At 40.3% G+C, this 21,658-nt stretch overlaps 1 protein-coding gene across 1 annotated transcript in view; it reads right to left on the bottom strand.

Moving 5' to 3' along the window:
* Nucleotides 1-4,894: 4,894 nt before the first annotated feature.
* The window catches only part of SPTLC2 (serine palmitoyltransferase long chain base subunit 2), a 102,507-nt gene continuing 85,743 nt past the window's right edge, over nucleotides 4,895-21,658 (bottom strand). The window contains exons 10-12 of the mRNA XM_047080291.1: nucleotides 13,624-13,759; nucleotides 10,394-10,523; nucleotides 4,895-5,275 (exon numbers count right to left, since the gene is read on the bottom strand). Coding sequence (XP_046936247.1) covers nucleotides 5,156-5,275; nucleotides 10,394-10,523; nucleotides 13,624-13,759 — 386 coding nt within the window. The 3' untranslated portion in view covers nucleotides 4,895-5,155. The remainder of the gene's footprint in view (nucleotides 5,276-10,393; nucleotides 10,524-13,623; nucleotides 13,760-21,658) is intronic.

Below are 21,658 nucleotides of genomic sequence, written 5' to 3'. Positions count from 1 at the left end.
CAGGAATATGTCCCACACTCCCTTTGAAGGCCTGGGCCAAGCGACCAAGCTTTGCATGAGAAACCTGAGAATTGTCAGAAAACGCAGGCTCTGAATTGACTCAAGCGTCCTCACGCATGGAGGGATCCACTTATCCATGGAGATGGCAACAAGGCAGGACACTTAGCACATGAGGGTATTGCTCTTGTCTTTACTTTCCATTCAGCTTCCCCACAACCACTCCAAAGAACAGAGCTTTGGGTATTCCTTCAATAAAAATGTGTAACTGCAGTTTAAGAACCACTGCATTCTTTAGGATCGGTTTATAATAACTCATCATACCACAAAGAATCACAGTTTAAGGCCATCTATCATGTGCACTGTGTAGTAAACAAGACCTTGCCCACAGCTCCCCCATCAAGCCACCTCCAAGCGTGGACTGCCAGACCCACCAGAGAAGACTAAACAACTTCAGTAAGTATCAAGCTAACTCCTTTGGTTTCCACCTAAAAAAGACTCAGTCTATAGCGAAAGGTGCTTGGAAAACAGAAGTCACTGGAGATGACAGAAGGGGCAACATTGTCCATAAAATTAAAAGCAAAAGGATCATTGGCTGGTCGTGGTGTCTCTTCTGGATGAGAAGGCAGGAAGCCAACCTTCTCATTAGGCTATCTGGGCACAGGGGAATTGGGCAGGAGCCCAAACACTACATTTCCTGTGGTCAAAGCTGAGGAGAAGATAGATATGCTTTTCTCCGAGTGGAAGGGATTTTGATTAACTGGCTTAATGGATTAAGATGCCTGCGGGGCACTGAGCTTCTGTGTTAAGCAGGTAGCAGTTTATCTTATGTTCTCGGGCTGCATTTAAGCAAATAGCTGCTCAACAGCCAAGAAGAATCTTTTGATTTTCATGACTCCCCGCTTCATGACCCCTTCGGCCTATGCTGATTTTACCTGTGGGAGACGGTCAACAGTTCTGAACTTCATGAAGGCAGACAGAGGAAAAGCACTACACTCTTTCCCCTTTTCTAACCGCACAGGTTATAGCCACCAGAGATTAAAGCCCATGGTGGCTTACCTAGAACACCAGGGAAGGAAAGACACCCTGGGAATTCGGTCCCAGCCGTTCTTCACACAAGAGAGCCAGGAGACAGTCAGTTGTATTTGATCTCCTGTCGATGGTTTTGCCACATCCCGACAAATTCTTACAAAACAAGAATTGCCCAAATTCTTTTTCTTCACTGCCTAAGCTGCCCAATCTGGTATGATTGGGGCCAGAGCCTTATCAATTAGGAAAGGGGGCGGGGTGGGGGGAAAAACAGGGAGGTAGTGGTAGATAGCGTCCCCTTTTCCCCCTTCCCTGAGAAGCCAGGAAATCTCTCCACGTAAGCCATTTTCTCCTGGTTTTCACTAACAGAAATGAAGCAGAGCATATTAAACACTAGGAAGTTCAGCTAGACTGTAATAGTCATAACAAACTTAGATATAAGTTCCCTCAAGTAGGGCACAAAGAAGCTATCTCCCCTGAAAGGTAAGGCTGAGTGTCCCAAGAAAAGAGTATCTGACCTAGCGATCCTCCAAACACAGCACCACCACGTATGTTTTCTCTGGACTTGAAATTCTAACAATCAAGAATCGGAAGGTAGAGAAAGAAAGGCCAAATATAGGAGGGAGGGATTACAGAGAAAAATCATTGGCAGAATATTCAATTCCTGGGCTTCTGAAAGGGCACTGAGCAAATACCTAGCCCTTAGCAGTTGTACAGGGTATTTCTGTTCACCTTGCATGACTGCATCAGGAAGAAGGATGCTGTGACCTTCTGAAGTCCTCACCCTATCATGAAAACTTAAGATAGTAACTACAGGACTAAGATGTCAAGTTCTTCAAACAAGCAAGCAGTATTTGGGGGTTCTGGAGATGATTTATTTTTTTATTTCTTAGAGCATGCACACGAGATGGGGAGAGAGGCAGAGGGAAAGAGAAAGAATCTTGAGCAGGCTTCACGCTCAGCACAGAGCCCCACGCGGGGCTCCATCCCATGATCCTGGGGCTCATGACCTGAGATGAAATCAAGAGTTGGATGCTTACCCAGGCGAGCCACCCAGGTGCCCCTAGACTAGGATGATTTTTTTTAAGTTTGAGAGAGTATGAGGAGTGTGCATGTGAGTGGGGGAGGGACAGAGAGAGAGAGAGAGAGAGAGAGAGAGAGAGAGAGAGAATCCCAAACAGGCTCTGTGTTGTCAGCTCGAGCCCAACTCAGGGCATGAACTCACAAATCATGAGATCATGACCTGAGCTGAAATCAAGAGTAGGACACTTAACCAACTGAGCCACCCAGGTGCTCCTAGGGTGCTTTTTAAAGGGAAGACATTTTCTAGAGCAAAGCAAAAAGTTGAAGTGCTCCAAAGACCCCAGTCCTGAAAATACTCTTTGCATATTTACTTGCTGTAGAGCGTATGCCATATTCTGGGGTAAAGCTTTTAAAATAAAGGCAGGAGGAGAATCTGCCACTGCCTCTTGATCCATTCTTTGTGATTGTGATGTCTCCTAGGTATAAATTTCCTGGTTTCTGATGTGATCTGCAAAAAAAGGTCTTATAAACCTGAAATGGATAAAGGCAATGCTAAATAGAAAGAGGGATGAGAAAAAGTGGTAAGCTTAGCCCCATCTCTACTGATTGACTCCGATTCTCAGCTTTGGCAGTAATAGTTAGCTGCTACCTGTTTGCATCCCATCAGATTTGTGAATCAGGCTGTGTTAAACCATGCATCAAACAATACCTATGTCTACTCATTCCCAATGACTGTATTTATATATACACCTGTATTTCCCCAGATGCTTGGTTAAATAATGATACTTGTGATATGACTGGACCCTAGATTTATATTACAGTTTCCAAGAAGAGACAACCAGCGAGTGTAACATTTTGTTCTCTAGAAAGCAGATATCCTGCTTTGCCTCACAGCTTTGTCTCTTCAAAAATAAACTTGTAACTTAACTACATTTATCCTGACATAACTTTGCACCAGCAAAGTGATGTGTGTGTGTGTGTATCTATCTATCTATATATATATCTATACATATATATACATAGATATATATAGATATATATATATATATTTAAATGCCCATACTGACATTTTAAATTGCAGTGACTTCATGCAAGCCAAAGTAAAAAGAGTAGCAGGTAAGTTCATTGCTTAAAGTTTGTGACTTTTGCAAACCCTACAACATTTGACAGTAACTACAGTGCAAACTCTGGTGCTCTAGTGGGGTTCTGTGGTGAGGAACTAGATGTAGGGGAAAGGTTAGCAATATATTTTTACAGGACTACTTAGTTGACACAATCTCTTTACTTCCATTTACACATGCTAAATATAGTCCCTGCATTTCTACTTGCTTCTTTCATTCACCTTTTCTATTGTTTAAAAAAGTAAAACAAAACCTTGGAGTATTTCAAAGGCTGAAGGCTCTCAAGATGTTGAGAGTGACCAAAGGTAACATAAGATGTGAAAACAAAACTTCCCCAACAATCATATTGCTTCTGTCCTCCCCTACGTGTATCTGCACAAACACCACAGCTGATGACAAGATACCCAGGAGAATTTGGACTGAGTATTTTTACCAGTTCAAGGAGTGATTTCAAAAACAGAGACGTGCAAAACTACTTTCACACAGTGTTCTTCCATTCTGTTCCCGATCCTTCCCCCATAATTACTTGATGGCTACTAAAACACAAGCTGATTTTGGATATAATAAAGTCAAAAGTCCTCTTCACTTAAGCTTTGGTCAACAGAAAAAAGTAAGAGCTTTAACACGGTGGTTTTCAGATTTGTTCTTTGGTCAGGCAGTATAAAGCTCTCTGAATGAAGTCCCCTTACCTGCAAAGAGTCGAAATAGAGGATCCCAGTTTAGCAAAGAGATACAGGTGTTCAGGATTGCTCAAGAGGAAAAAAAAAAAAAAAAAAAAAAGGAAAAAAGAGAGAGACCCTAACCTCCAGATGCCAGATTAGAATTGTCTTAGGACATCAAGAATAACAAAAGAGAACTAGCAGTCAGAAGAGTAATATTTAAATGGGTCAGCTTCTAAAAAGGGTAAGTTAATAACTTTAATCCTTAAAGAGGAACATGACAAATGATTTCTGAGTAGAGGATTTACCAACATTTTCCTTTATCAGTTTAAATCCTAATCTGGACCCAGACCCAGGCAGAAAAGTAAACAGTATGAATCAACCACAGATGTTCCACCGGGAGTAATCCGTTCTCTCCACACTGCCCCGGCCCTCTGACCCCTGCAGGATGGCAGGTCACTCTGCCAAACAGCTGTAGACACAGAACACACAGCGAGGTGTGAGTCAGCTCCACCACAACAGGTCTGACCAGGGTGGGATGTGGGTACTTTTTGAACAATTTAAGTGTTTTAAATAGCAAGTGGGAGTGTTAGTTTAGAGCTTGGGGAAAACCCAAGAAAGTGGACATAACCCTCAGACGGTGACCATTACAAAGAAATATTTGATGGTGAAGGAAGAAATCATCTGGTGACCAGAACAAAATGGAACAAGATCAAGCCTTGGGAGGCTGCTGGCCAGAGGGAGATACATAATGAGGGGCGGTTTTAGCAATGTTAGTGTTTAGGTTTTCCTTAAATGGCTAAACTTGAGATGAAAGGAACACTTTGGTCGAATCCTTGACAGGTTAAATAAGGATTCTGAGGTTGGTGGCCTCTGAGACCTGGATGGGAAGTAAGTGGAAGGCACTTGCTCCCTGGGAAGGAGGGCCGGGTGAGTCTCTAGGCTGTAGTGCGGGGGACAGCAGGAGCTTTTGTAGCCAAGTCTGCAGGCGGCGGGGAGAGGGTAACGGCCTGCGTGGTTAGCCAGGGACAGGCTAGGGTCAGCGTGATTTCACAAGGAGAAGAGTTATAAAATAAAACATTTTTAATGGACAAAAAAGTAGAGCGGGTCACCTCTTTTTTGAAAGGTGAAATGTAGCAAAGGAAGAACGTGAAGCAGTTTTTTACTATTTACAAAATGCCATTTAGAGTGAGGTGGCCACCGTCAGTAGTTGAGGAAATGTCTTTCACGTGAGATGGCCACAGAAGTATGGTTCCTGGAACTGGCTCAGAAAAGCCACACACTGTCCTGGTAGGAAGAGTTCCTCCAAGGGAGCACCAAAAAGGCTCAGTCTTCTGTTTCTTCATATGTAGTCTCGTCAAAGGGCCTGTCCAGTAGAGGTACCAACCGATGACGGGAATACTTCAGTTGCAATAGGTCCCCAACTTCATCTATCTCTTTTAAAGCCTAAAATATGTAAGAGCAGAGGTTAGTCAGAGCCAGTAGGATGCAGGCATGCCTGGTGCTTTATTTTTCTAAAAACACTCATGGCAAGATTATCCTTTATGAGACCATTCGTGTCTAGTGCATTTACTCTGATCAGACTATAGGACAGCTGTGGAAAGAGCTGCTTTTTGAGCAAGAATGTCAGGCTGGTCATGAATAATGGGTTGTGAATAGCAATTATGCAGGATAAAGGGTATAATTCATCAAAGGACATTATGCTTGGTAGAAAAAGGAATATGCACCCTGAACTTGTCAGCCTGGCTACAACTATCCTCTCTCCTTTCGTATTCCAGTACTTGTTGTTTCTATTATTAAAATACAAGAAAACCGATGAGAGGTCTGTGTTGAGATGCCTTCTACATGCAAGATGAAGAGAGCACCCAAGGTGGACTGCTGATCAGACTTAGTAAGAAAAAGAGGAAGCTGGGGCGCCTGGGTGGCTCAGTCAGTTAAGCATCAGACTTAGGCTCAGGTCATGATCTCACCGTTTGTGAGTTTGAGACCCGTGTTGGGCTCTGTGCTGACAGCTCAGAGCCTGGAGGCTGCTTTGGATTCTCTCTCTCCCTCTGCCCCTCCCCTGCCCCTCCCTCTGTCTCTCTCTCAAAAATAAACAAACATTAAAAAAATAAAAAAGAAAGAAAGAAAAAGGGGAAGCTGTTAGGAGACTCTGGGTAGGTAATGGACAAGGTGTAAGTGAGGGAGCAAGAACAGACAGAACCAGGATTTAAACTCAGGTATGAGTCTGAACTCCAAAATCCTAATCTTGAGAGATCATCTTGTCTTCCCATCAAAACTGATTAGCTCAGTATAACTTTCTTTCTTGTAAAACTTGCTTTTTTGTTTTTCAAAGAAATTCAAATGCTAAGATAAGTTATGAAATGAAAAGTCTCTCCCTGTCACCCCGTTTTTTTTTTGTTTTTTTTTGAGAGTGCATGTGTGAGCGGGGGAGGGGCAGAGAGAAGGAGAGAAAATCCCCAGCAGGCTTTGCACTGTCAGAGCAGAGCCCGATGCGGGGCTCAATCTCACAACAGTGAGATCATGACCTGAGCCAAAATCAAAAGTTGGATGATTAACGGGCTGAGCCACCTAGGCACCCCAAAAAATCTCTTCCTGATTGCTACACCAGTCCTATCTGGTAGAGGTAATTGTTATTTTTTATACGTGTATGTTTTTTAAAAAATGAACTCTCAGCTGAAGTATAACATATATACGGCAAAGTGCACGAATCACAGTCAGTTCACACACTTAATCTTTCCAAAAAGCAGCCCAGAGAGTCAGATTAGAGGATCCAATATAAGAAAGCGATATGTGTTCACAATTTCTCAGAAAAAATCTAATGGAAGGACAGAGAAACTCTAAGCCCAGATACTTCCCAAAGAAATCCAAAGACAGCAAAAATTTGTAATCCTAGGTTCTAAGGCTTTTTACTAAGAGTGCCCCATGCAGGTCACAGAATGCAGTTTGCATGGCAGCTCTCCGGCCCTATTATTCATTCCCCAAGCGCCTGTGGATGTTACCCCGTGGATCCAGTAACAAACCTGGGGCGAAGGGCCCCAGCTTTGGAGACAGGGCTCTGTCTAGGACACCCTAATTAGACTAAGAAATGGAAAAGGTGGGCAGTAGTAGCCGAGTGTGACTCTCTAAATTTCCATCACGTCATACACATCTTCTGTTCACTCTTACGGTTACAATTTCATATGAAAATGTACACCTTCACTTCATAAAAGGGAATCAACTGATTATCAGTAAAAGACACATTTGCCTGTTCTTAAATTTAACTTTTTTTTTTTTTTCCAACGTTTATTTATTTTTGGGACAGAGAGAGACAGAGCATGAATGGGGGAGGGGCAAAGAGAGAGGGAGACACAGAATCGGAAACAGGCTCCAGGCTCTGAGCCATCAGCCCAGAGCCCGACGCGGGGCTCAAACTCACGGACCGCGAGATCATGACCTGGCTGAAGTCGGACGCTTAACCGACTGCGCCACCCAGGCGCCCCTTAAATTTAACTTTTAAAACTCAGTGTTTGTAGAGAGAAAAAAAAACCCACTGGTAAATAGTATTCCTTAATTTATGTAGAAGAAAAAAAATTTTTCACTGCAAATGTGGAAAATATAGAAAGCAAATTAAGAGCTGCACTTCAGAATGCTATCAGAACAGTGGTATCTTCAAGAAAATGTTTAACCGAAAGTTCCATATGTAAATAAATTAAGAGTGACTTCAGCTGGAAGAACCCATTAACCATTTATCCCCCTGACCTCTGATACAGGATTTATTAATTTAAAACAACACATGACTTATGGAAGATCACAAAGGAAAGGACATTATGACCTCTGACTTCACAAAGACCTGATTTTTTTTATTGATGTAAAAAAGAAAATGAATAGAAAGAAAAAAAAAATCCACAGTATCCCAAAGGGATCTAGATTACATGATTTCCTCTGATCCCACACCAAATATTTCAGATAAATTGGTTTTATTTATTTATTAAAGATAAAGTTGTACCTAGAAACTGTTAGTTTGCCATTATATAGGTTACCTGGTTAGATTAGAAATAAGAAACTGCTACAAGTTCCACCATCTGTTAAATAATCTACACTCAACCTCTGGACAGGGTGAGATGGGTTCTTAGGAAAAAAAGATGAGTAAATCAGAATTGAGTTTGGTCCTTGAATAAGAGAATATTCTAGGACAGCTGTACCCCAGAGATGATCGATAACCTTGCCCTTCTCATTTTTAAAAGTAACAGTTTTATTGAGATACAATTCATATGCCATAAGTCACCTTTTATTTTTAATTGATTAATCTTTATTTTTGAGACAGCAAGAGAGTGTGCGAGTGGGGGAGGGGCAGGGAGACAGGAGAGAGGGAGGGAGATTGGGTGGGGGTGGGGGGGGGGTGGGGGGTGGAAGAATCTTAAGCAGGCTCCACACTCAGCATGGAGCCCAAAGCAGGGCTTGATTCCATGACCCTGGAATCATGACCTAAGCTGAAATCAAGAGCTCAACCTACTGAGTCACCCAGGCACCCCAAATTGTAAAGTGTACAATTCAGTGTTTCTTAATATATTCACAGAGGTGTACAACTTTCACCATGTAATCTTAAAGCATTACCACCTCAAAAAAGAAACCCCACACTCTCATCCTCATCCCTGCCTCCTCCCAGACCCTGAAAACCACCAATCTATTTTCTGTCCCTATGGATTTGCCTGTTCTGTACGTTTCATATAATGTGGTCTTTTGTGCCTGGCTTCTTTTACTCAGCATAATGTTTTCAAGGTTCATCCATGTTGTAGGGGCCAACTTCATTCTTTTGCATATAGTTATTCAGTTGTCCAGTACCACTTGCTGAAGAGAACATTCTTTCCCCATTAACTAGTCTGAGCTCTCCTGTGGAAAAATCAATTGGCCATAGGTGCATGGGTGTACTTATGGACTCTCACCACCATTGGTCGATATGTCTATCCTTAAGCTAGCACCCCACTGATTTAATTACTTTGCAGTAAGTTTCAAAACTGGAGAGTTTGACTCCTCCAACTTAGATTTTCCATTTCCATACTGTTTTGGCTATCAGGGGCCCCTTACAGTTCCTTATGAACTTGAGGATCAGCTTTTCCATTTCTGCTAAAAAAAAAGCCACTGGAATTTTGACAGGGACTGCATTAGATCTACACATTTTAGAGTTTTCAGTATACAAGTTTTTCATATCATTGGTTTAATTTATTCCTGGGTATTTTATTGTTTTGAATGCTAGCATAAATGAAATTTTCTTAATTTCCTTTTTGTTTCTTCACTGCTGGTATTGGGAAACGTCCTAACTTTGTGCTGATTGTTTATTTTTTTATTTTTTTAATTTTTTTAATGTTTATTTATTTTTGAGAGACAGAGACAGCATGAGTAGGGGAGGGGCAGAGAGAGAAGAAGACACAGAATCCGAAGCAGGCTCCAGGCTCCGAACTGTCAGGACAGAGCCCAACGCAGGGCTCGAACTCACGAGCTGTGACATCATGACCTGAGCCAAAGTCAGATGCTCAACCAACTGAGCCACCCAGGCGCCCCTGTGCTGATTGTTTACTCTGCAACTCTGCTAGCTATGTTTATTAGCTCTAGAGGTTGGTTTTGGTTTTTCTGTGTGTGAATTTTATGGCATTTCTATGTAATCATGTCACATGGCTCATTACACACAAAATGCATTTGTACCTCATAAGGCTCATGTTTACCTCCATAAAATATCGGAGGACAAAACAACTTCAAGAAACCTTTGGTTTCAAAAAATGCACTTTATGCTTCAAGAAAAACTAAATGGGAGGCAAAATCAAACAATTCCTTAAGTGGATCTTACAGAAAGGGTGAGAATTCTGAACTGGCAAACATATTTATTGGCAACATAAATCTACTTCAATATCTTGGCTACATCTAAATTCTTTCATGAATGTGTATAGTCTTTGGGAGCCAAAGCTGTTGTTAGAAGACAGTGTATTGCTGTAGCCACTGCTTGTAATGACACAGATCTTTTGTTAAAGGCACATCAAACTTTTAAACACCCAAATAAAAGAGAATAGAAGAAAAGTTGGTATCAGTGGGTTAAAAAAGAAATAATGAAGAAACTGACCAGTAAGATTTTTGAAAAATTGGAAAATCTATTGGACAAAATTTGAAAGGCACATCAAAATAAAGAAAAAGAAAAAGATACAGTATCAATAATACACTGAATCTAATTTCCCAGTGTTAGAATGTGATTAAAAATATAAATAAAGCTAAAGAAAAAAAAAAAGGCTTGCAGTAGAAATAGTGCAAGGACAATTACACAGTTATAGTGGCCATAATAAGGGACAGAATAGAACAAGATAAAGCGAGAAATTCCCAGAGCTCTGATGGGTCTAGTGGGTGTTGCTAATGGCTTTGCGATTTATTTTGTAAACTGCAGTGTTTGAAGCAGCACTGTATACTCCCTCCTCCATTTTACCAGTCAATACCTCAGGTGCTCAAAGAACTTCAAGATCAACAGATGATTAATTTCATCTGACATCTAGGTGTGCTTAGTGTAGGTATGTTTATATCAAGGTCAAAGTGTCTACTTACAGTATCAAGTATTTCTTTGGTATGAGCTGCTGACAGGCAAAACCTGGCTCTGGACTCAATAATCGGAGTAGCAGGAAATCCCACCACAACTACCCCGATATTCCGCTTCAGCATCTCCCGTCCAAAGGCGCTGCAAGGGGAAAGCAGGGTAAGAATCAGGAAGAATAATAAACTACGGTCCAAAGGTCTTTGGTCCTGAATGATTTAAACTCAGGTGACACAGGCATTGGAGACTTCTATTAGAAATTTCCTCTAACTTCTTTTCAAGTTAAAATTGCCAGACTTCTTTAATTCAGTCCTAAAGTGGTCTTCTCCCAAATGGTTTCCTTCACAAAGATAAAGAATATAGTTGTCACAGACCAATTTTTAATAGGGCTTGACTAAAGTGATTTGCAGTTATAGCCTTAAAGTGTCCCTGACACATAAGAGTGGTTCAGACGCTTCAAAATGAACTTGAGTTTATTTTTTTTAATATTTTATTTATTTTTGGGAGAGAGAAAGAGACAGAGCAAGAGCCGGAGAGGGGCAGAGAGAGAGGGAGACACAGAATCTGAGGCAAGCTCTGGGCTCTGTGTGGACAGCTCAGAGCCTGGAGGCTGCCTCGGATTCTGTGTCTCCTTCTGTCTCTGCCCACCCCGCTCCCAAAAATAAATAAATATTTTTAAAAAACTAAAAATTTTAAAACCTTGTCCTTGAAATATTAGAATTGGCAGTAAATTTAAAGAATTCTTAAGATTACGGATGCAGAAGATCTGCTGTAACACAGACATCTTTCTGCTGGCAGAATGGCCGATTAGTATTAGCCCTCCAGACCAGGTATTTCTTTTTTTTTTTTTTAAGTTTATTTATCTATTTAAGTAATCTCTACCCAACGTGGGGCTCAAACTCACCTGAGATCAAGAGTCGTACAACTCTTCAGACTGAGCTAGCCAGGTGCCCCAAAGACCAGGTATTTCTGATTTGGAATTTAGGATTTCCTTTGGTGTCTGTGAGGCAAACTCATCCCCAGGCTTCAGCTGATTTCCCAGACTACACAAAATTTATTTAACTCTCCACCCTAAACCAAAGTGATGGCACGTGGCCTCACTCCACATCTATATCTTGTCTAAATAACAGAATTCTAACTTTCATGTAAGTTCTTATTTGCTAATTATGTTGTTTCTTGTCTTTCCCTCTTGCTGACCTACCTTATTCCTTCTTGACTATTCCCTTAGCTCTTTAAAGCATTTGTTTGAGAATAAAAAATCCTCCACACTTTAGTTACATGAGTAACCAATTATGTAAGTGCCACCCTCTCTCCACTTCCTCTATACTTCTTTTGACCCCAAGCACCCTGCATCTTCAGTCACCCTCCCAAACGGTCTAGTGCTTTATTCACCCTTTCTAAATCTTAATCATTTTGCACAGTCAGGTTTCCCTTGTGTAGAATAGGTCAGACATAGTCCTCTCTAAAAAAACAGTTCTGGGGCACCTGGGTGGCTCAGATGGTTAAGCGTCCGACTCTTGATTTCGGCTCAGGTCATGATCTCACAGTTCATGGGTTTGAGCCCTGCATCGGGCTCTGTGCTGGTGGCTCAGAGCCTGCTTGGGATTCTCTGTCTGCCCCTCTCTCTCTGCAACCCCCCCTCGCAAAATAAACATTTTCAAAAAAGGAAAGAAAGAAACAGTTCTAGACTAAGTCCTTCAGACCACACAACTCTTTGTTTATTTATGATAATTCCATTTAAAGAAGAGGGAGAAAATCTACACCTCTGCTTTGGTTCATTTCCTCCATCCCTGTAAGGCTATGAGGCCAAATGCGCATAGGACTTCCTGTTGAAAACTGAACTTTTTTTCCCTCAGTGGGCACTTTTCCCCAATTTCCTCATTATCTTTGCAATCACCATACTTCTCCGCTTTAATTTTCCCTCCTATATCCACTTTAATAAACATTTACTGAGTGCCCTCTGAGTGACAGGGATCACGGTGGGCACTGGGGATTCAAAGATGAATAAAAATATCTGCTTCTTTAATGAGTTCAATTAAACCTGAGAAACGATCCTTATCCAGTTTTATATTTAAGATCAGTCAAAACCCACAAATCTGAAAAAATGTGCCTTTTTTTTTAACCCGAGTCTATACTAAGTAGATAACTCCTTTCTAAAAAAAATTTTTTTTAACGTTTATTTATTTTTGAGACAGAGAGAGACAGAGCATGAACGAGGGAGGGGCAGAGAGAGAGGGAGACACAGAATCGGAAGCAGGCTCCAGGCTCTGAGCCATCAGCCCAGAGCCCCACGCGGGGCTCGAACTCACGGACCGCGAGATCGTGACCCAAGCTGAAGTAGGACGCTTAACCGACTGAGCCACCCAGGCGCCCCAGATAACTCCTTTCTAATCTCTGATGCAGTTTTGCTTACTTTGCAAGTAACTATATTTGCTCACTCCATACTACTTTTCTTTCTTCCTTCCTTTTTTTTTTTTTTAAATTACTTTTCAAATGTCTTCTGGTTTTGTTATATACCTGGACTTGTCAAACACACTGGAAGCGGTTCCAGAGCAAGGCTTTCCATTATACACGAGTTGCACAAATCAAAGAAACTGGTGTAATCTGCAACAACACACCCTGACCTCAAGGCTCACGACTCCCCTCCGGGCACTGCATTTCAGCTCCACTCACCTTCTTGCTACTCCTCTATCGGCTAAGCATGTTCTTGTGCTATGGCATTTGCAGAGAACTTCTTTCTCTAAGTGGCTAACTCAGCTCCTTCAAGCTCACATGTCACCTTCCCTTTCCACTGGCTCACCCTGACCATTCCAAGTTAATACTGTCATCTGCCCACCCACAGGGTACTCTCCCCATCCCCCATGCCCTGCTCTACTTTTCCCCATAACATGTAACATCTTCTCACAAATTACATAACTTATTTATTACGTTTGTCTGACTTCTGCCCCATTAGAACATTAAGCTCCACAAGGACCAGGATTTTATTTTTGTGGTTTGTTCCCTGATCTATGCCAATCTCCTAGAAGAGGGCACTGAACTCAATATTTGTTTAATGAAAGACTAACAAGTTAACATTATTTCATAAATTGGAATCCACTATTTATGGAATTTCTAGCAAATGAAGGTAGGTTAATATAATGAAGCCAAGACAATTTTTCCTGACAAAATACATAAGCCTGAGTCTAACAGCACAGAAACCTTAAGTCTAATTAGAGACCCATCTGTAATCTGCAATAAAACATACCCAATTTTGGCTGGCATGTAGAGCATCAAAGGCACCACTGGAGAATCTTCATTTCCATAGATGATGAAGCCCATCTCTTTCAGACGTCTTCTGAAATACCTGGTGTTTTCAGCTAACTGCTGTATACATTCTTTGCCTGGAAAATCAAGAGGAGGAAAACAATAACACTAAGAAAAAGGAGTGGGGAAAAAGAGAGCAATCTCCTCTGTCTCCATTCTATCAATCAGTCCTATGTTTGGTTTCTCCCTCCTAACATAAAATATTTTCACATAACAAACTGTATGAAATATAAATACAAACAAATCTTGCTTTGTATTCTGTCACAGTAGATGTTGATAGCAGATTTTGTAATAATGTACAAAATGAAGTTTAACAATTAATATTTTCACGGCACATTAGCATCATTAAACATTTTCAATATATCTCATTTAACATTCTTCTATCCCTTAATAGTAGGTACAATATTAACTATTATCTTCACTTTGCAGGTTGGGTGACTCCCACAAAGGTGGTGACTGGCCTGCAGTTACACATTAACAGGTGGCACAGCCAAGACAAGAATCTAGGTCCCTCGACTTCAATATTCATTCCAATGAACTGTGCTGCAAATAATTTTACACACGAGACCAGAGATGGAGCCATTTAGAGCCCCAAACTTTCCTCCTAAGAGTTTGGTTTTATGTTACCATTTCCCCGAAACTACTATCAGACAAAAATAGCATATCCGTAATAATGTAAAATCATATTTTTAATCCCAGTCTGTTCATCTTCCTTACATAGGAATGGATTATAACAAACATTTCTCAAACCGCGGACTAAATATTTGAACTGGGTTTTGACATTATGGTAGGTAAATCTATGAACAGACGTCCACGAACAGACATCATGGAGAGCAAGCCTAAATTCAAAAGATCAGCGCGCAAAGGGCTCAGCACTGCTTAAGGGTCTTCCCAACCACAAATACTCACAAATAAGAAAGGGTTGCAGTCATCTTCTCACATATATTAGGGAGCCAACAAATTTGTATTTTTTAAAGTACAAGTGTCATATACCTCCAAAGATAAATTAATCAGTTGATCAGAGACACAGATGGTTAACAAACGTGCTTAGAATGCTAACATATCCATCCACTGATGCAAAGCCACTCTAGATAAGTCTGCTACAAATAACCCAAAATTAACACTTTGTGTAAATAATTTCAAGTTAACCAGAGAATAACACTCAAACTTAGACTCGATTAATGTGAACACTGAAGAACATCACTTAAGTTATGACATATGTCCTACACTAAAGCAGACATTAAAGTATGTTACATTTAAGTATATTGAGAATCTCTGAGCCCTGTGCCCAAGTTTTCCCTAGAAATACCAATACACGCTTAACTCTACATTTAGAAAAAGAGACTTCTACTTCTGGCCATGGTAAAATACCCGGGACCAGTTTTACCTTTCTGCCGTTAACAACAGAAAACTGGACAAATCACATAAAACAAAATGTATATACAATGGTTTTCAAACACCAGGCCACAGGCAGTGCAGGACTATGCTGCTGGAGAGAAGGAAAACAATACAGAAGCCTCTGGATTGCCCCGTGACTGCCTAGAGGCAGGTCCCAGGCTGCTGCCCAGGGACAGGAACCTAGTCTCCTCAGTTGGGACACCAGCGATCAGAGTTGGGGATGCTAAGGTGGCTAGAATTTGCCAGGCAGCGTACAGGAAAGGAGGGAGAAGTGTACAAAGAGAGAAGTGTGGGGGTCTACAGAAGGGTCCCCTTGAGCCTCTGGCTGAGTGTCATCTGCTTGTGCTTGAGAAGAAACCACCAGGGGCTGGGGAAAAAGCCAGCAGAAAGCAGCAGACTCAACAGTTCCCAGAGCTCATACAGAATTGGCAACAGTGTGTACTGTCACCTTCCAAAATGGAGAGTCACACGAGTGGTGGAGCTAAATTAGCCCTAGACTCAAAGTTGCTGTGGATCCACCCTTACAAACCTTAACAGCAAGTCTCAAAAGGATCCAACTAATTCCAAGAACAAAGTCCAGCACTACCTAAAGGAATACAACAAAGTGCAGCCCCTGGTAATGTAAAATTTACAACATCTGGCATACAATAAAAAATTCCAGCCATTCAAAGAAACGGGAAAATATGACCCACCAACCAGGAGGTAAGTCACTCAATAGCAATAGACCATAAATAAGAGTACCAGCAGACAAGGATGCACAAAATGCTATTGTAAATATGCTCCATACATTCGGAAAAGTGGGGGGAAAACACGATAAAAGGGAGAAAGGAAATATGCTGATGAATCTCAAAAAGCATTATGCTACATGAAATAAGCCAGACACAAAAGACTATACACTGAGTGCATTCATATATAGGAAATTCTAAGAAAGACATAATTATAGAGACAGAACACAGGTTAGTGATTGCCAGGGAGTGGAGAGAGGACTGGCTGCAAAGGGGTATGAGGGAACTCCTGGGGAGTGACAAAAACATCCTATTCCTCGACTGTGGTGTGATTGCCTAACTACATTCATTGGTCAACGCTCATGGAATTATACGCTTAAAGCTGGTGAATTTTACTGTATACAAATGATATCTCACTAAAGATGGTTTTTAAAAAATTGAGTGATACACCTGCATATTAGTATACATTTTTTTCTGCATTCACCTTATTATTTTGCAATTTGCTACCTTTTTCTCATCACAAACCAAATAGCTAAGAAAATTTTTTTTCATTGCAAATGGCAAGACTTCATCCTAAAAAAAATTTTTTTTTCTCATTCCAAGAATATCAAGAAAAATTATCAAGGGAAAGGGGGAGCCTGGGTGGCTCAGTCGGTTAAGCATCGACTGCGGCTCAGGTCATGATCTCACGGTTCGTGAGTTTGAGCCCTGCGTCGGGCTCTGTGCTGTCAGCTAGGAGCCTGGAGCCTGCTTCAGATTTTGTGTCTCCCTCTCTCTCTGCCATTCCCCCCTGCTCCCACTCTGTCCCTCTCTCTCTCTCAAAAATAAATAAAAAACATTAATTAAAAAAAATTTTTTTTGAAAGAAAAATTATCAAGGAAAAGAAGAAATCTTAGGAGATGAAGACCTTAACTTTTTCAATTACTATATCATTCTAAGCAAGTTTTCTCTAACGGAAGGAAGTGAAAATCTCAGGTGCACGATTCATCACCATCTGCCCCCAGACAAGAAGAGTCCCAGGAGAACATACATCTAAAATGACACTCACGTCACACAACCTGAAGACAGTGGGAGTAGGCATTTAGGATCCCCAACTTATATAGCCCCATTATTGCTGACTAGCGTTCCTTTGTAAAGATACACCACTTTTTTTTTGTTTGTATACTCACGTGCTAATGGACATCAGAGATCACCAACCTTCATTTTGGCAGCTATTAAAAGTTGAGATTAAAAAGAATTCTCTCCTAAATATATATCTAGGTATCATAGTCACACTAGAATTGAAATACAATTTAAAAATAAATTAAAAAAAAAGAAGAAATTAACTGCTCCATTTCATTTGATCCCAACTGCTTTTAGATGGGTATAGTAAAAGAATGTACTATTGACAAAAAGAAACTGCCCGCAGGTGTTAAATTACTTTTTCTAAGGCCTTTCTTTCAGTAGGAGGCAGATCAACGTTTTCTGGGTCTGTCAGTGTTTTTTCTTCTACACCACATCAAGAAATTATGTATTTTTCAAACTTTAAAGAGCACAGCCCTTTACTGGGTAAGAGTATCTGTGTCCTATTTTTAAAACAGCACTTACTGGCAAATGAATAGGGTAGGGGTGAATGGGTGCAGGAGCCTAGGGAGACACAGGGCAAGTACAAGACAAGTGAAAAATAGTTCTTCCAATGAACTCACCCTGAACAGCAGACCGCAGTCACTGCTGGTGAGTACGGGGAATAAAGACCGAGAGGAAGTGTCAAGACCAGTGCTAAAGAAAGAAGTCAACTCAATCACAAATGGCAGCAAATCATACAAGTTCAGTGGTCTATTTATGCTACAAAAGTCGCAGCCTGAACCATGAACTGCTAATATTTGACTATTTGTGACCTAAAAATGGCAATTTCTTGTGGTACAACCTAATAATATCAAAGATAATAATAGGAAAAATAAACAAATAATAGCACACAATTCAGTAAGCTCTGGCATTTACATATACTGGGAAGTAGTTAAGTGGTTATTCCTTTTTTTGACGTGACACTGAATTTTGAAGACAACACCGTTACCTATTTTGAATTAAATATCACCTAAAATACTAGTTAACATTAATGCAAGAAGTGTAACTGCTACTTAAGTCCAATCTGCTAGCTCAGTTCTAAGAAGTTTTCTTACTACAGAGTTGCCGCAAGTTATAACAGGCTGGAAGAATAGTCTAAGAGGGATTTACACCATTTCTTTTTCTTTTTTCTTTTTTTTTTTATTTAAGTAAACTCTACACCCAATGTGGGGCTCAAACTCATGACCCCAAGACCAAGAGTCTGACCAACTGTTAGGGATTTAAAACATGTAAAGTGTAAAAAGAAGGTTTTAGTCTTGTCTTAAAAAATCTAACTCTTAAAATGTCTTTATCTTTTTTTTTTTTTTTTTTTTAATTTTTTTTTTTTTTCAACGTTTATTTATTTTTGGGACAGAGAGAGACAGAGCATGAACGGGGGAGGGGCAGAGAGAGAGGGAGACACAGAATCGGAAACAGGCTCCAGGCTCCGAGCCATCAGCCCAGAGCCTGACGCGGGGCTCGAACTCACGGACCGTGAGATCGTGACCTGGCTGAAGTCGGACGCTTAACCGACTGCGCCACCCAGGCGCCCCTGTCTTTATCTTTTTAAGAACACAGATGGTAATAGAAGAGGCCAGCATTCTTCTCTACTTTGCAAACATAAATCTTTACTTTTAAGGATGATAAAAAGCATCAAAGCAATTAAAAAAAAAAAACTTAATACTGATTCTCTTTAACTTTACAACTAAGCCTTGCTGTGTGGCCGTGAGTTTGGAGTTCTTCAATATGGTTAAATGAAACCATTTTTAGAACTTCCTTAATAAAATCTACAGCTTGGCATGAAAAAAAGAAAAGGAAACAGGAGCACATAATTTCATTTCTCAGAAAATGTAAGAGATAACTTTAATACATCATTTTTAGTCCTCAACTTCTTTGCAATGAATTTTATGCTTAGGAAGTAATGAAGGATCAATAGATTGTGATGGCATCATTAGATTTAGTTCTTTTAAGGAAACAAAACCTCAAAAGGTGGGGCATCACAACTATCTACCTATTGATAACCACTATGTATTAATAACTTCAAGTCACCATTATAAGATAGGATTAGATTTGGAGCTATAATTATTAACCCTGCCAAATAGATTGTGAGGTTGTACCAAATGCATTCCAGATGTTCTCCAAAAGGAATATTTTTATCAAGTCTTAATCCAGATTCCTCACGATTGCCAGCCATGTGAACTTAATGTTTGAAGGAACTACTGGATTATTACTCAAATAAAATTTCGTAAGCCCTCCCAGACAGGTATCAATCAGAACAGCTAGTGTTCTATGAGCTACAAATTTTCTGAAGTCTCAGGACTGGTTACAAAAACAACAGGACAAGACCTATGTATAGAGTAAGGGGATAAAAAAGGGAGCATTTTGTCTGAAATGGCATTAGTGCTAACTACTCAGAACTTATTCTTCAAAAATTATAGCATGTACTCACCTGCTTAAATAGCAACATAATTGTCAATTTAGCTGATGAGCTTTTATATAACTTATAACATAATCAACAAAATGTGTTTGAGTCTGCAACTTCAAAAATAACATCTCTGGTGTTAACTGAAATCTTTCAAAATAAAGGACACAAATATAAATGATGTTCAGCCAGATCTGATCCCCTAACTCACATCATACTCCATTACACAGTTCCTAATCTTCTTAGATTTCCTGGATATGCTGATATAATCTGCTTTCCTGGGAAAAATAAAATAAAATTACTGCTACTCTTCAGACTTACACTTTCCAATTAATTATAACGGGCTGAAAGAATGTGAAATTGAAGAACTTCTTCTCCCTCCCCCCTTTTTCTTCAAGGTCATAATCTCAAAGTAGGTAAGGGTTTTCTTAATTGAGGGTCCCCCAAACAAAACAGCCCCAAGAATGGGTTCAATTGGTTTTCAGCTTTAACTACAAGGTAAGGGTTATTAAGGCAGGATAAAATATGGAAAAATACTACCCATCACCTTGTTCTAATTTAAACTATAAAAAATGTTATATTGTGGACAGTTCACATAGAATCTCTTTAATACTATAGGTCTAAGAATTGAATTTAACTATCAATCTTTTAGTTTAATCATCTATCCAAATGGCTTATTTTTGCTATTTGGAAAGTTACTTTTTCTAATATTTTACTTTGGTTAGATCATACTGCCAAGTGAAAAGCAACTATGTTTCACTCTAGTGGTTTTTCTCTTGAAAAGCATTTTAGAAAAGTATAATAAACTCACACATTGTGTACTTACTTTGCCTATGTTAAACATGTGTCTCCACTCAAATCTAAAATGGGGTTATATCTTGAAGATCTCTTAAACAAGTATTATATTGTATTAAGTAAATGAGATGACATGCAAACTATGTTTTCAAAGGCTATTCCCATAGTGATTATGGAAGCTCTTAGTACTGATTCCCTTCAAGGCACAGAAAGTATGTAGTATAGCAAGCAGGGTGCCAGGCTCACTAAATGCTTCTTCCCTTTCCTTTGGCTGGTAAAGCAATTTCCAAACTGTATTTCATTTCAGTTGCTCTATCTCTAAATATTACCAAGTCCATTACAAGCCAGCCTTATCTTCTAATAAGATACTACTGTATAGTCTCCCATAAGTGAATGGAAGAACATGTTGATTTATATTAATGTAAATGAACTTGGAATTCTCTTTTTTTTTTTAATTTTTTTTTTTATGTTTATTTATTTTTGAGACAGAGAGAAACAGAGCATGAATGGGGGAGGGTCAGAGAGAGGGAGACACAGAATCTGAAAGAGGCTCCAGGCTCTGAGCTGGCAGCACAGAGCCCGACACGGGGCTCGAACTCACGGACCGTGAGATCATGACCTGAGCCGAAGTCGGACGCTTAACCGACTGAGCCACCCAGGCGCCCCTTGGCATTCTCTTATATGAGTGGTGCTACATCTAAATGTAATGTTAGGACAACAGCTCAATCTCTTGCTTGGCTGGAAGTATTCTGGGCTTAGCTGAAGAGGGAGTCAGGTCTGCCTTAACTATTGCTATTACAGCAGTTCCACGAACTGTAAATTATTTGCACGGTAGAAAATCTCAGATGCAATCACGACACTTTCAAAAGAGACAAGTAAACCTTGGCTACGATACTTAAACCACAGTGTCTTTCCTACACCACATCAATAATTTCTGAGAAGAGACTTAGTGGGGTTGCCCTCCTTTCCCTTTTAGAAACTGGCAAATTTAAGAGTTATTTTGCAGCTGGGGAAAGTAAACCAATGCCAGGAGAGGCTAAGTAACTCCAAGAGGAGGAACCAGGATTTGAACTCCCTGGTTCTTCTAGTTTCAAAGACTGTACCCTCAACCACTGCTCACAGATCCTGTTTAGCTTCTGTATTAAGTAGGACATAAAAGGGAATGGTAGTTAACAGGAATGTAAAAAAAGAACTGAGTAACTGTTTAATTAAAGTCACTGATGGTGCCTGCTGGAGCCTCCCTTGGAGACTTACCTGCCTCTTAAGAATCTTACACTAACCCTGCCTCCACCACTCCAGCTCTGGAGGCCACACATCTCCTTGATTCTTGGGCCCTGATCCATCTGTTCCTAGGGAAAGAGTTGGTGCCGAGAGATTTCCTTTCATCCCGCATCCTTCGTATAATAGCACTTCAACCAGTATTAAGGGTTAAATTGTTTCAAGCTTATTCTGACCCAAGTCCCTTGATCTGTAGGAGACCTGACTGACTTTCTCTGAGATTTGCAGACCACTGGCCTTGAGGAGTGAAGGACCAAACTTTCTCAGAAGATAAG

This window comes from Lynx rufus, unplaced genomic scaffold (assembly GCF_022079265.1).
Source record: "Lynx rufus isolate CCGP_SWC_20201006 ecotype Redwood Valley unplaced genomic scaffold, mLynRuf1.p SCAF_17, whole genome shotgun sequence".
NCBI classification, from domain to species: Eukaryota; Metazoa; Chordata; class Mammalia; order Carnivora; family Felidae; genus Lynx; species Lynx rufus.
Note: the sequence above shows the minus strand (reverse complement) of the source record. Positions and strands in the feature narration are given on the sequence as shown.